The 17,554-nt window shown below is 47.1% G+C and overlaps 1 protein-coding gene across 1 annotated transcript in view; it reads right to left on the bottom strand.

The window, feature by feature from the left end:
- The window catches only part of mylka (myosin, light chain kinase a), a 41,123-nt gene that overhangs the window by 14,502 nt on the left and 9,067 nt on the right, over nt 1-17,554 (bottom strand). Inside the window, exons 10-17 of the mRNA XM_061054095.1 lie at nt 17,173-17,382; nt 10,605-10,727; nt 9,199-9,396; nt 8,770-8,977; nt 8,618-8,662; nt 7,894-7,995; nt 5,798-6,561; nt 622-738 (exon numbers count right to left, since the gene is read on the bottom strand). Coding sequence (XP_060910078.1) covers nt 622-738; nt 5,798-6,561; nt 7,894-7,995; nt 8,618-8,662; nt 8,770-8,977; nt 9,199-9,396; nt 10,605-10,727; nt 17,173-17,382 — 1,767 coding nt within the window. The remainder of the gene's footprint in view (nt 1-621; nt 739-5,797; nt 6,562-7,893; nt 7,996-8,617; nt 8,663-8,769; nt 8,978-9,198; nt 9,397-10,604; nt 10,728-17,172; nt 17,383-17,554) is intronic.

Genomic DNA, 17,554 nt, shown 5'->3' with positions numbered 1-17,554 from the left:
ATCTTTCTAAAGTTCCTGTTTGAATCCTCAGAGCCGAGCAGGGTCAGGAGTTCTAAATGAACCACGGCTACAAACCTGCATGCATGACATTTCCAAGTGTCCTCATATGTATTCTGCAGAAAGTCAGAGTGAGCTGATGTACATATATATATAGGATATAATCAGGAGAATTCACCTGGAGTGAGTGGGAGGGGGTGGTGATGTTTATTCCCTGTGATCGCTGCACGACCATAGACTGTCTGCACGCCACCTCTACCATCTCCGTGCTCTAATGAACCTGCTGCATTATGTTTCCTGTTCTCCAGTTTGTTCTTCTCCACTCTTTAGTTCAGATTGTGATTCTGTTCAACTACACGTAGCATTGATAGAAAGAGAAATATTCTCATTATAGCGTCGTATAGACGCCTCTGCTGCTTCCACATCATTCTTTTTTCTTCACGTCTTACCTCAGGAGACCCCCCGCCCCCCCCTCCTGTCTGACAGGGATAGTCTCCCGCTGTGAGGTCCATGTGTGAACAACATATTAGGAGGATTTCGGGAGCAGTCCTCCCATGTGACGTGTACGTTTATTTACCTCACACAGATACAAATGTAGTAAACAGGAACATTCATATTTCTTACCGTCGACTAGAACCATACAGGAGCATTCAGCTTTCCCTGCCGAGGTCTCTGCTCGGCATTTATACTGTCCTTCATCCTCAGGGAGCGCTTTGCCGATAGTCAGAGAGCACAGGCCACCTGCAACACAACAGCACACAAATGAATACACACACTACACAACAACACATTAACACACACAGTGTCAGCAGGGAGTGACCTCAACACGGCTGAATTGAACAAACAGCATGGTGAGTATTTAAAGCAACAGTCAGTAACTCATCTTCCTTCAATCAGTCATTTCAAAGTCCATTTAATAGAACAATATCCTCCAACAGGGAGAATGGCGTCTCTCTCGTGTCCACAGAGCGCCCCGCTCGCCTGTTTTCAGCACTATGTAACTTTGGCAGAGGGCTGAGGTCATCTGGTGAGAAGTGCGTACGTCTTTACGGCGTTAGTTCACGCAGCAGCCTTCAGCTACAAAGCAGCCAGTTAGCCCGTCTATGTACTGTTTGATACGACGGCTAAGGCTAAGAGGAAGAGGACGGAGACGGAAGAAGAGAAGAAGAGAGTGAGAGAGAGGGCGAGAGAGAGAAAGAGAGAGCGAGGACACGGACTAGAGTAGATATCAAACTGATTTTTACACGTTGGAGAGCTTTAAGAAACAGTCTACTACAATTCTAACGCGAGCTGGTACATGCATGCAGTTCATCCTAGAGACCTTCAGAGGGTGCCAAAGCTCACCAAACCACATTCCTCCATGATGCTGCCCTCAAGCTCCATATCCTCCTCAAGTTCACCTTTCATGTCGTGAGTGTGTGAATGATACTGGAGTAAGTAAAAACCCTCATTTCAGCCTCTGTGTCTTTAAGGCCCCTCCTCCCCTCGTGCCCTCTATCTTCTGATTGACCAGCTCTCTGGAAGCCTTCCTGGGGGGGCAGAACGCTGCAGGGCTGCCAGGGGAGGGCTGCTCTCCAGTGCTGGGAGAAGAGAGTCTATGTGAGAGGTTTCAGCGGCTTACATAGAGGCTTGAAGCCATCTGGTGAATTCTTGGTTTCATATCGGGGAACTATGGCGTGATTTACAGAACAAGGCGTTTAGCGCCCTCTGCAGACTCATCCTGGGATTACTCCAACATACGTTTACCTCATGATCTGACACTTTGCCCATGTTTAGTTTGAACATCCAGCTTTTGTAACCCTTTAAGAGAGTTTATAAACGGAGATCAGAAGAAGAGGTCGACTTTAAAGTATAACTTTGGGTCGTTCGTCGTCTGACTGTTCTCAGCTCTGACTTTGTTTTCACAGCTGATCTGGAGAGTTATCACCGTTTATTTATCTAAAGATGGAGGGAAACGTTCTCAGCATATAGAGGAACATTTAATCCTCTAGTTTATCACAAACTTTATTAATAAACACAAACAGAGATACGACGGGGGGGGGGGGGGGTGTTATTATGTTTATTCGATTTATTACATTTATATAACTATTAAAAACATTCCACACCTGAACACCAGGGGCCCGTTTCTGAAAGAAGGTTCAACAAACCCTCAGTCTAACCCTGACCTCTGAGTTGATTTACTCTCAGATGGGAAACTCTGAGTTTTCAGTTCCAGATCAGCAGATTTCAATTTGTTAAATCAACTCTGAGTAGGTCCACTCGGTGTTCAGCGCGTGCACCACGACGATAAAAAGCCAACATGAATGGAGCCCCGATTCTACGATTCACCATGGCAACAGGTGACAAAAAAGAGATCCTCCTACTTTAACCATCTCAAAATATAGCATATCTTCATGCGGACATACGGCGAATATGAACAGGTTTTAAGAAGGAAAGAAAAGGAACACTGCTGCAGCGGCAAAGGAGAGAAAAGTGGTGTAAGAGAAAACAGCTGCTCGAGTCAGCGTGTAATGAATTAATTTAATATTTAATCAGAATTATAATATTGCAGGTCAAAACTGGTGGAATGGTATTAAACCTACAATTTATTTTCATTAAGATGCAATCCAGCAGAAGAAAAGCGACTTTAAAACAGCTCAAAATGAAATTTAAAGTTAACTTCATTCAGAGTCTATCTGAATGTGCATTAACTTTATCCCCAACATAATTGTTGTAACGGGACTGGAGTATGATAAATAACTAGATTATTAGTTTTTGTTTGAGTATGGGTTTTCCCATTTTCTGGTGTGCATATGAACGTCACTCGTTTTACCCTTGATTGCAGCACGTTGCCCTCTCGTTCACATTCTGTAAACAAACTCTTACCAGCCTATAAAGAGTGAATATCTGGACATAAAGTTGTCGACTGTTTCTTTCTTCTTCGTTTAGTTCATTAATTAATTAAATGAATATCTCCTGCGGAGTAATGCAGCCCCTTCATACAGAGGATTGACTAAAAGACGCCATGTTCGATAAAATAGTTTGTCTTATACGCTGTAGTAATGCCTACCTAACATATCATATTAAAACAATCTGGATTTTTATTCAGACAAACGGTGAATCTTCACCAACACGGCGTGATACGGACTTAATAAAAGAATGAGGAAATGAAACAGCGTTTCTAGCGCTGAAAGAGGGCGGAGACCGAGAGAAACTTGGTGTTCATTGAAGAAAACGTGCTCTCGACCAGGTTAGACTTCAGTGACTCAGTTACCATAGTAACTGACTTAGAGGTAAAGTAACCTCTCCCTCTGGAACGGGCTGGCGTTACCCCTCTTTCTCGGGTTTGAGTGACCTCCTCTTCTCAAACAGATAACCCTGATAACTCACACCAAGTTTCTCTAGGTCGCCGCCCTCTTTCAGAGCTAGAAACGCTGTTTCATTTCCTCATTCTTTTATTAAGTCCTCATTACAGGGTTAACTGACTCAGAGTTTGCACAAAACCTTCTTTCAGAAACGGGCCCCTGAGCAGTGTGTGTGTGTGTGTGTCTGCAGCTCATGAGTGACCTCTGTCCTTTAACATGAGACCTCGATGATGATAAACACAAACACACACACGATGGTGGATCAGGGGCTGTCCTGCAGACTGAAATAACAGGAGGGGGATTAAACACACACATGCGCACACACACGCACACACACACGCACACACACACACACACACACACACACGGGGAATCCTCAGCCAGTGTGCTCATTGGTTCATAAATACACAGATACATGTGTGTACAGTTATAGCAGCAGGTCACTGTGTTATGACCACAGACTGTATGTGAGAAGTGGGCGTGGCCTCAGTGACATCATCACCCCTCTGTTTGTTTACTGCTGCTGTGAAGCGCCATCACCGAGTGTTATGCTAAGCTAAGAGCTAACACTAGTGTTTACTTCATCAAGGTGCCTGTGTGAGTCACTTAAATGCCGCTCCACGCTGACAGATGTGTAAAATGAGTCCACACGTGAGGACAGATAACGATGGAACAGCGTTATTATTGTGTGCGGAGATCAAACAGATCGACACACGCTCACAGTGTGAGTCCTTCAGAGTCTGGACTCAGATCTCTGGACCTCTCACGTCAGCGCTCAGCGTCACACAAGACATCAGAGGAAACAAGGGTGGAGGACGACGGGATGAAAGTTTTAAACTTTGTCTGGAATCACTCCCGATTTACTATAGATTGTGGGGGATTATTATCATTATTGTTATTATTTTTATTATTATTATTATTAATATTTTTTCTACTTTTTTTGCATAAATGCCCTGCTCAAAACGATCAAATATTGAATAATTATCAGGAATTTAACCCTTTAAATGCCAGAATCATGTAATCAAACTTTATAGCAAACTTTTTGTAAATTGGTCATTTTCACCCTCCAATGTCCAAACAGGGAACTACATTTTAAATCTGATGCTACACAAAAACTAACAATGCATCAAAGTCAATATTTTGGATAATCTTTGACATATCCAAGACTGATAATAAAAATAACTAATTTTTGTGTTTCTTTTCATGAATACCAACAGTGACATCAAGTAATCAAACTGGCATTTAAAGGGCTCCTAAAAATGATTGAATGTTTGGTAGTTTTGAGCAGGGCTGAAGTTGTTGTAAGAGATGTGTGCAGGAAAAAGTACCAAAAAATATCAATCTCTTCTATTTTTGTAGCAGTCTTTTGTAAGTGGACATTTTTGTCCTTAGTGACTTAAGAGGGTAGTAAATTTGATTCCTAGTCTTCTATTGATCTATTAAAACAATTAAAATGTGCATTCCAAAAGAGAGAGTCTTTCTTAACAAAAAATGGTGCCATATGCACTAACACAGACAAAATGATGGCCAGGTGAAGAGGTAAAATTTGACCAAATGGACAACAATGTCCATAGTGATGCATGAGGGTTAACTTAATATTATTATGATTATTTCTAAAATGTAGATTAACGACATGCTGAATGACAGGACGGAGTTTCTCCCTCACACACGGTCACTGCATGATCGAGTAGGACAGTCTACTGAGCATGCGCAGAGAGAACACATGACAACAAGCTAAGCTAGCGTAGCCGCCTGCATGGAGGAAACAAACACCGCCCTCGGGGTCGACGCCGTGCATCCTCCTCACGCACATGGACGCGGTTCAGCTTTGAAAATATGCAAACCTGCAGACTATGTTGCCGTGGTGACGGAGATCAGACAACTAACCTGTGTCATCGTCTGCAAATGAACCACAGATTATGAAGAATATGAAAAGCTTCAGAGGTCGACCACGAGCGAGTAGAGAAGGTGCAAACAAAAACACGCTCAAGCAAACGCCTGCAGAGTCGTTCAGCGAGGAAAGAAACAGACGGCGAGAAATCATGAACGCTGTCAACAACGACATCACAAAGGATGTTCAAACTGACGAGAGACAAGTTTTGACCCGAGAGACAGCACGCCATGGCAGCCAGTTTGAAATGTGTGTGTCTGTGTGTGTGTGAGTGTGAGTGTGTAAGTGATCTGTTCCCACATGTAGTTCCAGCCTCAGTCACATCCTCTCTCTCTCTCTCTCTCTCTCTCTCTCTCTCGTTCTATTGTTTCAGCTCTGACTCTATTAATAGAGTCTGAATCCTCTCAGACAGATGGTTCTACTCGGATCGTTTCCCCTCGTCTTCATCAACAACAATCAGCTGACTTAATTCAAAAACACAAAACTTTATCTAACGTCTTCTCAGTCTGAGTCTGAACACGGAGGCTGCGGCTGCGTTTGTGTTTCTGTGTGTGTGACCTCTGACCTTCGTTTGCGAGGACGATGAACTTGGACGACTTGATGACCTTCCCGTCCAGCGTCCAGGTGACGGTGGCGTCTGTGGTGGCAGCGGCGAGGCGGCACTGCAGCCGGAGCCGCTGCCCGTCCAGCACCGTCACATCACTCAGCTTCTCCACGAACTCCGGCTCCTTCCCTCCTCCTCCGCTCTTCTTCTCGTTAATCCCTCCATCCACGCAGTTGTTAATCTCCGTCTTCCCGCCCTCGCCGTTCTTCTCGGGACTCCCTGGCTTCTTCTTGTTGGAGAGGACGGCACGGAAGTCTCCGGCGTTCTTCCCAGGGCTATCTGCAGGTTTGTTCCCGTTGCCTGGGGCGCCCTTCTTCCCCAACACGGAGCGGAAGTCAACCTGTCCGGAGGAGGTGTTCTTGTTCTCCTCCGTCTTGGCTTTGACGCCCTTCAAGTTGGCCTTAAAATCCATCTGATGAAAGTGGTGCTCGGCGGCGACGAGGCCGGCCTCCCTCTGCTCTTCTTCCTGGTTGGTTTTGGCGTTGAAAGCTCGGCGTCCCAGCAGGGAGCGAAAGTCCAGCTGCTGCGCCTCCCTCTGTCGCAGCTCCTCCTCACCGCGCTCCCTGGTGTCCACACAGCGTCTGAGGAGGCCTCGGGGAGCGGTGCTGGCGCTTGGGGAGTCCTGGTCCTCCTCCTTCTTCTTCTTGTCCTCCTGATGCAGGTGCAGGAGCTTCTGGCTCTCCTTCTGCTCCTGGTTGGCCTCCTGCCGACTGACACCAACACTGCTCCGGCTGCTTCTCTGCTCCACGCCTCCTCCTCCTCCTCCTCTGGCACCTCCTCTCAGCCCAAAGATCCCACCAGCTGCTCCTCCTCCTCCTCCTCTTCCTCCTGCTGCTGCTGCTGCAGGGCTGAACGAGCACAGAGACAGATGGAGTGAGAGGGGGGAGATAATAAACAGAGCTGGTTAAAGCCCCCTGGAACAAGAGGCACCGCCCCCCCTGCTGGGGGAAGGGGCGAGCGAAGGGAGAGAGAAAGCGAGAGAGAAAGGGAAAAAGAGAAAGAGAGAGAGGTGAAGACAGAGGAAGAGAGAGGGGAGGAAGGAGACCTCGACCCAAAATGTTCACGTTACATCACAAGTGACTCCACTGCCCTTATATGGGCATACACCCAGAACGGGCTCCACACACACACACACACACACACACACACACACACACACACACACACACACACACACACACACACACACACACACACACACACACACACACACACACACACACACGTAAACAGAAGAGAAGCTGGACTCTGTCTCACACTTTTTTTTACTTTCTGTTTGTTCCGATCACTTTTGATTTTTTAGATTTTCATTTAAAAAGTTAAAACCCTCACACACACACACACTCACACACACACACAAGTTTGTGAACAGCTGGGAGCGAGGGAGGTTGTGATTGGTTGGTTTGATGGTCGGATTAGAGAAGCTTTAGTGAATCTGTGGATGTAGAACAGGAAGACACACACACACACACACACAGAGGGACGAACTGGTGATCAGGAGATGGAGATCGTTGATGAGGGATAATGAATGATAAACAGTTCAGAAGGAAATCCTGGAAATGGAAGAATGAGTGGTTGCTCCCCCTATCTCCCCCTCTCTCCCTCCCCCTCTCTCTCTCTCTCCCCCTCTCTGTCTTCCCCTCTCTCTCTCTCTCTCTCTCCCTCTCTCTCGCTCTCCCTCCCCCCCTCTCTCTCCCCCTCTCTCTCGCTCTCCCTCCCCCTCTCTCTCTCCCACTCTCTCTCTCTCTCTCCCTCCCCCTCTCTCTCCCTCCCTCCCTCTCTCCGTCACTTAGGTTCAGGAGCAGGACCCTCACCCTACAGGTACAGTCTGTCAATCAGCTCTGAGACAGGAACCCCATCCTGAGTCTCCCTCTGCCCGGCCTTCAGTCCGTCCTCCCAGACCAGCCTCACTGACGACATCCTCGTCCATCACACTCACCTTTCTCCACGTTCAGGTGATCTCTCTAACGCATGCTGTTGTGCTACCTGCTAATGAACCGCCGCTCGTTAACGTGATATCAAACAGGTGAAACACATCGAGCTGAAGGACGTCTCACCTGCTGTCCTCTCCCCCTCGTCCTCCTCTTCCTCTCGTCCGGTCCGTCTCTCCATCAGTGACAGACAGACAGGCCACGCCGCTGCACTCCCCCACCGAGTTCCTGACACACACACACACACACACACACACACACACACACACACACGTTAGAAAACCTCGTTCATTATCGGCTTATTCAGCCCCTTACCTAGCCACGCTAAAGGAGCTAGCAGCTAAAGGTAAACTTTGTGGAGAGTTAGGTTTGACCACCTCTGCTGGTCACAAAAAAGTGACCAGCAGAGGTGACCAGCGGAGATGGGCGGGGCCATTTCATTGAACAGGCACAGAGACGCTGATGTGCGGTGAAGCAGGACGCCACTCCTGGTGTTAGATGAAGCCGTTTGGAAAAGCACGGAGCTTTACAGGCAAAACTGGTTAACTGGTATTTTAGAGATGGGTACCAAAGAACGGAGGTACGTGATTGGCCAGTACTATGACCACCATTAAGCTCATGGACAAACGGGGATCCTATGGAGATGGTGGAGGACAGTTGTGTACAGTATACAGTGAGGAGGGGGAGGGACAGATTATAGAAGGATTTATGGGTGGGGGAGGGGGGGAAGGGGGGAGGGCGGGAGAGGGGGGGTGTTACTTTGTGACTTTAATCTCAAACTGAACATCAGAGGATTATTTTAGTCTTTTCTGTTGACACAGAAAATAAACAGGAAGTGTGATCGTCTCACCTCAGAGTGATCAGGTATTCTCCCGCGTGCTGTTTCTTCACCCTCCTGAATAAAAAAAAACATAAAGGTTGACTTAACGTGGATCGGGTTCTTGTTGGTTCTTGTTGGTTCTTGTTGGATGTTCAATCGTCTGAGAGGATGATGAGACTGACCTGATCAGCAGAGAGACCACGTCCTCCTTCTGCAGCAGCTCGTAGTCTCCTCCAGAGGTCAGAGATCGGCTGGGGTCCACCTTGCTCCAGGTGTACTGGGGGAACGGGTCTCCGGCGATGGCACATGACAAGAGGACGTGCTGACCCACGGCGGCGCTTACAGGTTTGGGTTTAGTGATGAACCAGGGCTGAACGCCGTCCTGAGGCTCTGAGAGGAAGACACAGACATTTATAAGCCATGTTAGCAGTGCGGGCTAATGATGCTAACACCTGTCCTGTACTTCGGTCCAGAGTGAAATATAAACTCTGGAATAAATGTTCCCCTCAGGATGAACTGCTAATCAGCTGTTAGCATGTTAGCATCATCACTGCTGGTTTGTTAGCATGCTGCAGTTAGCATTTAGCTCCTTGAACAGAGTGCCTGTTTACCCTCCACAGTGAGCTGGCAGTGGGTGGCGTCCTCCCCGTACTGGTTCCAGGCCTGACAGCTGTAGCCCCCGTTGTCCTCGGGGAACACCTCCTGGATCAGCAGGGTGCAGCGGCTCTCCTCCCTGAGGAGGTGGAAGTCCTCCGTCTCCGTCACCTCCTGCCCGTCATGTAGCCACACCACGTCTGGAGGAGGGTGACCTATGGACCAGGATGACGACGTCAATACATCTCAATCGTTACTGATCAGAACCTGAACGAACCTGCACAGGTTAATGTCATAGAAACATTTAACTGTTGCGACATTGATGTGAAAAATGACTTTTAAAGGTTAATTTCTGGGCCTTTATTTAGAGACAGGAGAGAGGAGAACCAGGGAGAGAGAGAGAGAGAGAGGGAATGACGGGAAAGGAGTCACAGGTCGGACTCAAACCCAAGCCGTCCGCTTGGAGGACTACAGCCTCCGTACATGGGGCATGCACACTAACCACTGTGCTACCGGCGCCCCAACATTTTTCAAAGGGGGGGGGTTAGGGTTAGACCCTCTCTCATCTGAAGACCATGTGTCAGCAGCTCTCACAGGTTTTACAAACTCATCCTGAAGGTCGAAAATGTTCACGTTAGAACAAAATCACAGTTTTTAAATGAATGTGATTCGTTCTGTTTTTATATCAAACTTCATATATGGAAATAAATCCAGGTTTTCTTTCAGGATCACAGAGAGATCTTAGAGAGACAGCAGCAGGGCTCATCGTCACACCGCTTATATGGAGAAAAGACTGTGTGGAAAATCATTATGTAACACACACACACACACACACACACACACACACACACACACACACATACACATACACATACACACACGCACACACACACACACACACACACACACACACACGCACACGCACATGCACACGCACACACACACACACACACACACACACACACACACACAAACATACACACTCTGCTGTGTTATTAACATTGAGCCCTCAGTTATAGTTCACCTCTACTGTCCTGAACATCAACTCATAACTCAAACTAAGAAACTGTCAGATCAGAGCAACGACCCACCAGAACACGACCGCAAACACTGAACACACACAGGGAGATAAAGGAAATGAAGAGGCAGGACTGTCCTCATCTCATCTCCAACATCTCCCCAGAGAACTGACAGGAAATACCACAGCTTACACACACACACTGAACATACACACACTGAACACACACACACACACACACAAACACACACTGAACACACACACACACACAGAACACGCAGACAAACCCACACACACAGACACACACACACACACACACACACACACACACACACACACACACACTGAACACACACTGAACACACACACACACACACACTGAACACACACGCGCCATGGTCGTACCCGTCAGCTCCACAGTCATGGTGACTCTGCTGCCGTCCATCACCTGCATGTCTGCGAGCCGTCGTACGAAACGTGGAGCCGCACACACTCCTCTGACCTCTGTGACCACCGATGGTCTGCAGCCTGCAACATGAAACAGACAAAGAAGAAGACGTCGGTTGAGTGTGACATCACATGTTTGTGGTTCTGTGTAAACAGGTGCTGCTGGTGTCTGACTCTGGATGCGTGCGTTTATCCATCCTGAAATTCAAAGCTCCAGCTCTGCCCTGTTAGCTCCCTTTAACAAACTACATTTCCAAGAAGCAACCTTACATTCTGTTGCAGTCGTGAGCAGCAATAATGCTAACAGAATTAAACGCCTGTAGGAGTGTCATGACAGCCTGCGAGCGACACCAAGCGCCGTTTTTACCCCGACACCTGGTTTCTAATTCGCCCTCCGTCGCTCACGTAGGATTGGGAACGCACTGCTGCTTATTTCAGTTTTAGAAAGTCTGATGTAGGGAAAGTGCGTGGTTGTGACTACACGATTAAACATCTTACTCAACTCAGAGTTAATGGTCACTTTCTATAAATCTGCATCATGTCGCGTCATGTCCGCACACTTAAGTCCCGTTAACATGAGAAAAACAGGTTCATTATTCACATGAACGGGCGTCACTCCGGGGGATTCTATGGACAAAGACATGACGGCGTTTACGACTGAACCGTTAATGCTGAACCTGAAAGGAAGTGGTTTATCAATAACTTCTGGCTAAACTGGAGTTTCAGAAACATTGTGGTTTGTTCCAGGAGGGATACATCACTACCACGATGATAGACGATGATTGATTTTATCTCTCCCTCGGCTGCTAACAGAACAAAGTGACAGCAGTTAGCATTAGCTCTGCAAACAGTTAGTATTAGCTCTGCAGACTGTTACCATTAGCTCTGCAGGCAGTTAGCATGTGTATGCGTGTGTGCGTTATTTATTGCATGTCTCCTCTCTGGCATGTCTGATATGTACACAGAACAAAGCCTGTTTACACACACACACTCTCAGCAGGCAGACTGTATATCCACATGTGCACACACATGTTAACAGACACACACACACACACACACACACACACACACACACACACACACACACATACACAGGTGGTGGAAAGAAAAGGAAACCCAGACTCCATATATGGAGAAGGACGAGTGAGGATCAGACTGATGACTCTCTCTCTCCGACACATACACACACACACACACACACACACACACACTCTGCATGGACTCACTAACGAAGCGACCTCTCGCACATATTCTGATGTGTAGATTTGAGAGAATAAGGAGAAGAGAATCAGCGTGTGTTCAATATAAATGAACATTGTGTTACACGTGTTCGCTGCATTCAACTCTTTTCCTAACGTAAGCATGGACCTAAATATATTCTGACAATAACAGAGGTCATGTGATCCATTGTCAATACAGCCTGATTGATGATTGGCTCTTCAACAGACGAGATGTAAACAAAGAGGGGACCGATTCTTCTCAGAAACGTTATTGTCCTCACATGGACATCAGAGTCTGTGAGGTCGAGCTGTGGGAATCTCCTGATATTTCCCTGTGTGTGTGTTTGTGTGTGTGTGTGTGTGTGTGTGTGTTCAGGGGATTTCCTGTCTCGGGAGGGTCTTTTGATTTTCCTTATAAAGCTGTGATGAAGGTTTTCTGTGAATGATTGGCTGACTGATGCTGCGTTCACTGTCCGCTCAGATAAACCAGCGTCACTCTACCTGCTGAGCATCAAACAACAGACGGACTCGAGCAGACACCAGCTGGGGGGCGAAGTTATCGGTCTCTGTTTAAGGACAAACTATTTGACAGGCAGATATTTCCCTCAGGAGGAGGCGGAGACAGAAAACAGAGCATAAAGAGCGACATAACTCCGATTGATTGCTCTGTAATGTTGCTTTGTTAGGCTGTTTGTGGAAAAATTATGTTGATTTAATAAAGAAACAGCTCATGCATTTATGACTGCTGACCTTGGAGCTGCTGTCTGCAGGCTATAATGCATTTTGCATGGTCAGTGAAGCCACGCCCCCAACATATAACGGCCGAGTCCCTACTGGCCAGACGCTCTCTGACAGAGGAAGGAGAGACTTGATACTATTGCTCATTAAAGCCTCCATCTCCTCCTCATGTTTACCTTTCATGTTGTCAGTGTGTGAAACCTTTAGAGCAGCTTTACATGATCTTATTTCTGTGATACTGGGTTCAATAAAAAACGGACTCTGCTACTGTCTCTTTAAGGCCCCCCACCCTATGAGCCCACTGTCCTCTGATTGGCCAGCTCTCTGAAAGCCTTCCTGGGGGGCAGAACACTGCAGGGCTGCCGGGGGGGGGGCTGCTCTCCAGCGCTGGGAGAAGAGAGTCTATGTAAGAGGTTTCAGCGGCTTACATAGAGGCTTGAAGCCGTCGAGAAATTCTTGGTTTCATATCGGGGAACTATGGTGTGATTTACAGAACAAGATGTTTAGCGCCCTCTGCAGACTCATCCTGGGATACTCCAACATACGTTCCGTACTCCGTGCTCTTTACAAAAAGCAGGTTAAAGACCGTAGTCTTTGTTATATTATCTACTAAGACCCAACTTTAATCCATCATGAGCATTAAACAACATTTAGGAGAAACTTCCTTAAAGGGCGCGGTCACACTGGCCATCCGTACCATGCCGTACTCAAGCAGGATTGGCCCCCCCGCTGCCCCATTCCCACACTGACTGGCACGGCCCGCGGTCACACTGGCCAGGACTAACCGTGCCTAAGCACGATTAGCTCTTGTACATAACGTCGTAATACAACACATGCATGCTTTATGTTATTATGGAGCGTGCTCGGTTGACAAACAGGCGGACGAGAGAGAGACAGAGAAAAAAAAAAGAGAAGTGCAGTCGAGTCCGCGTCTGCACATCGGAGAACAACACAGAGAGCATGACAGCTACTTTACTGACTTTGCGACTTATTTTAAGCCATTTTAATCAGACACAGCCATAAACAAATTTTTAAATAAAAGAGACACACAGGCGAGTCCGCGACCTCACATTGGAGAACAACACAGAGAACATGACAGCTACTTTGTGGCTTATATTGTGTCATTTTAGTCAGATACAGCCATTAAACTCTGGATTTCTCCATAATGAAGGCTGTCAGCATTGTGTACCGCGTGCTTGTGCTCGTGCATGAAGTGTACCGTGTTGAAGCACACCTCTCCAAAGTGTGCCAAAGCCAAGGAAGTGTACCGTGCCTGAGCATGGCACGGAGCGGTCAAACTGGCCAAATGAACTGGACTTTAGGGTTGAAGCGTGCTTGGGCATGGTACGGATGGCCAGTGTGACCGCGCCCTAAGAGGCAGAAACCTGGAGCAGAACCAGACTCATGATGAACAGCCGTCTGACTATATGTGAGTTTTAAAACGGGGTCAACCGTTAGCTAAAGTAAAATAAAAGACTACAATGACAGCAGCAAACAGGACAGCATCATCTGCATACATGTTGAGTTAAAACTGTGATGGACACTAAACAGTAAAGGACCGAGCATGGCGCCCTGAGGGACTCCAGTGTCATACTGAAGACTGACGGCTCAGGACATTCAATTTTTGGTCTTTGGTTCGTGTCCACGTTTAATGTTCTATGCTCGGATCTGCTCTCCTTCAAGCTCCTCTGAAAACTCTGCTTCAGTAAAAATCGGCACGGACTGTTAAATAACATTTAGATCACGTTTCCCTCCTTGCACAAAAAGTAGATAAAAATACAAGCATAAAAAAAAACAAGAAGAAAGGAGTCCCCAAACTCATGCACACACACACACACACACACACACACACACACACACACACACACACACACACACACACACACACACACAAACATGTGGATTCCCCGTCAATGCCCTTCTTGGGTCGGCTTCAGTGTCTGCGTGTGTGTGTGTGTGTGTGTGTGTGTGTGTGTGTGTGCGTCGTTCTCTGCAGCAGCATGTTTTGTCTTTATATGGTTTCCAGCTCTCATATTTGTTTAACGGTCGTGTGACACCAGAGCCCTCTCTCTCTCTGTCTCTCTCTCTCTCTCTTCAGATCAGCTTGTTCTCGTAGCGCTCTGTGTATCCTTCTCTTGAATCTGACTTGTTCTCTGCATTCGTTTTACACAAAGACTCTGCAGTTCCTCCTCCGACCGTACAAATGTGTCTCTGCAGTTTAATACAGTTTGTTCCTCGAGGTATTCAAAGTTTAACGTTGGTAGTTTCATTGTTTATTTCCATTTCCTGTAGCTCGCTCTCTCCATCCCACAACATCGTTTAAATCAGCAACACATCTATGAACACAATGATCCATCAGTGATTTGAATCCAGTGCAGGTCTAGACTCTTTGGCCCCCCTTGAGTACTGACTCATGCAGGTGTGGCAGAAGTTTGTGGGCGCACACATGCAAATTAATTGTATTTTTTACCTTTTCTCTTCCCACTGATCAGAGGCGTGTCCAGAAGGCTGGCCAGGGGATACGTGGGCCCCCCTTGAAAACGGATTGGCCACCCGAGGTACCTTCCCAAAATCCAAATCTATGATTAGCTAGTTCCCTAATCGGAGGCGGGACTTAAATTCACATAAACTTCGCTGGCAGCAGTTGTAAATAAATACTTTGCATTCTTTACTCTTTCCATGAAAGGGGTGTGTCCAGAGTCAAGGGGCGTGTCCAGAGGCCAGGTGGCGTGTTCAGAGGATGTGTCCAGAGTCCAGAGGGCGTGTCCAGAGCACATGTTCAGAGGGCGTGTCCAGAGTCCAGAGGGGGTGGATTGGGTGTTTGAGTCTTTAAAACAACGATGCTTTCACAAAGTCACATCTTAAAGCACTAAACTGTAATACACTCTCTGACTTAAAAAATATATTTAGTGGCAAGTTAGAAAGCGTGCACGAGTGTTCGCTTTTTGTTTAAAAATTCCCGAGCAAAGAATGCAAAGAATTTATTTACAACTGAAAGAACTAATAAAATATATACTACATTACAGTAAAGAAAACTACCAGCAGCAGAGAGACAGAGCGAGAGGGGAACGACAGGGGCCACAGGTCAGACCAGAGGCCGCCTGCCCAGAGGACCAAGGACTCTGCACATGCGGTGCACACACGACCTTCTAGGCTCCCCAAGTTTGCCCCAAAATAGTGGACTTCTACTTAAACCCCGCCTCTGATTAAGCAAAAAGCCAATCATAGATCTGGATTTTGGGTTGGCACATGGGGTGACCAATCAGATTTAAAGGGGGTCCCATGCCGCCCCTCTGGACATGCCCCTGATCCACTTGTCTAAAGAGCCAAGTCTTCTCAGGTTGAACTCCTACATTCAATATTATATTTGGATTCTAATATTCTGTAAAACTGAGTCGCTCTATTTCTACACCGAGCTACTAAAACATCAGAGTTCCACTTCCAGCAGCTTCAGACAGTTGGACGTATTCCCACACTGAGGAGTGTGTAGCGGTTATCTCATCATGCTGTGTGTCAGTTTGATTTATGTTGGTTAAAATGATGTTTATTCCAGCCGTAGAAACACATTTCCTCAAACAGGGGATCAGTCTTTATCTCACCATCGTCTCCTGCAGTGATTCGAGGATCTGAAGCTCTGAAGGGACGGAGGAGCATTTAGAGAAATGCTGAACTCCAGCTGATGATAATAACGTTCATCACATTTATAACCCCTGAATGTTTTATGCTTTATGGTTTTTCTTTCCATTACTTCGATCTGAATCTTTTCTATGTTTGCTGCTCTTCAGTGTGTGTTTAACTGTTATTCACACAGAGAGTCTGCTGCCCTCTGCTGCACAAATGAGTCCATCACACGCTGACACTAACAGAGCTCTCACACCTGCGGTAACCCCCTGAAATACTCCTGATAATTCTGCACTGTGCATCATGTGTGAACACAAACAGCTGAGTGTTTCTCTCTTCACCCGGAGTTTCTCCTCCAGCCTCCTCGTATTTATTCTGCAGAAAGTCAGAGTGAGCTGATGTGAGAACGGAGCAGGATATAATCAGGAGAATTCACCTGGAGCGAGTGGGAGGGGGTGGTGACGTTTATTCCCTGTGATCGCTGCACGACCATAGACTGTCTGCACGCCACCGCTCAGGGATAGTCTCCTGCTGTGAGGTGCAAGTGTGAACAGGTCAGAAGGATTTCAGCAGCAGTCCTCCTGAAGTTCTCTAGATATCTTCAGGAGTGCTGATGTGAAAACAGCTTTAGAGTCTTCAGATTAAACCGTCATCACAGGTTCAGGTAACAAAGTCTCAGGGCCGTTCTCAAACTGGACCCTCCCCACTCGAGGTCCGTCATGGAATCAGCTTTGTTTGAAGTGATTCTCACAGCTGAGTGAAGCTCGTTAGTGAAGGAGTGATCAGATAGAGCGGCGAGCTAATGCACATACTTTGTCACCAAATATACCAAACAATAAGAGGAAGAGCTCCCTCTCTTCTTTAGTGACTTTAAATCATCTTTTGTTTTCAGTTTGTTGGATCTGCTTATTTTCTGCAAATCTCTGTAAATATGAAACCTTTCTTACTGTTCACGCTGAGCATCCATGTTGCAGAGGTCACAGTGAGTCCGTCAGCAGTGCTCAGCTGACACCTGTACGTCCCCTGGTCCACCCGTCTCACTCTCTCCATGGTGAGAGTGAGACGGGTCCCGTCCTGTCTCTGCTGCAGACACCCTCCAGTCCTCACCGGGGCCCCATCCTTCAGCCACATTACCGCGGCAACAGTGACGGAGGAGACTAAGAGCAGGAGAGGGGGGGGGGCTTCAGTTAGTGAGACAACAACAACCCCTAGAGGCTGAAAAGGGTCATTAAGGAGGTGTGAAGGTGTGGGCAGATTCTTGACTCTTGAACAGAACTGAACGGTTTATTTACATGAACATGATCGGGCCAAAGACATCCAGGCCAAACC

This window comes from Labrus mixtus, chromosome 13 (assembly GCF_963584025.1).
Source record: "Labrus mixtus chromosome 13, fLabMix1.1, whole genome shotgun sequence".
Classification (NCBI taxonomy): Eukaryota; Metazoa; Chordata; class Actinopteri; order Labriformes; family Labridae; genus Labrus; species Labrus mixtus.
The sequence above is the reverse complement of the archived record's forward strand: the minus strand, read 5'-3'. Positions and strand labels throughout refer to the sequence as shown.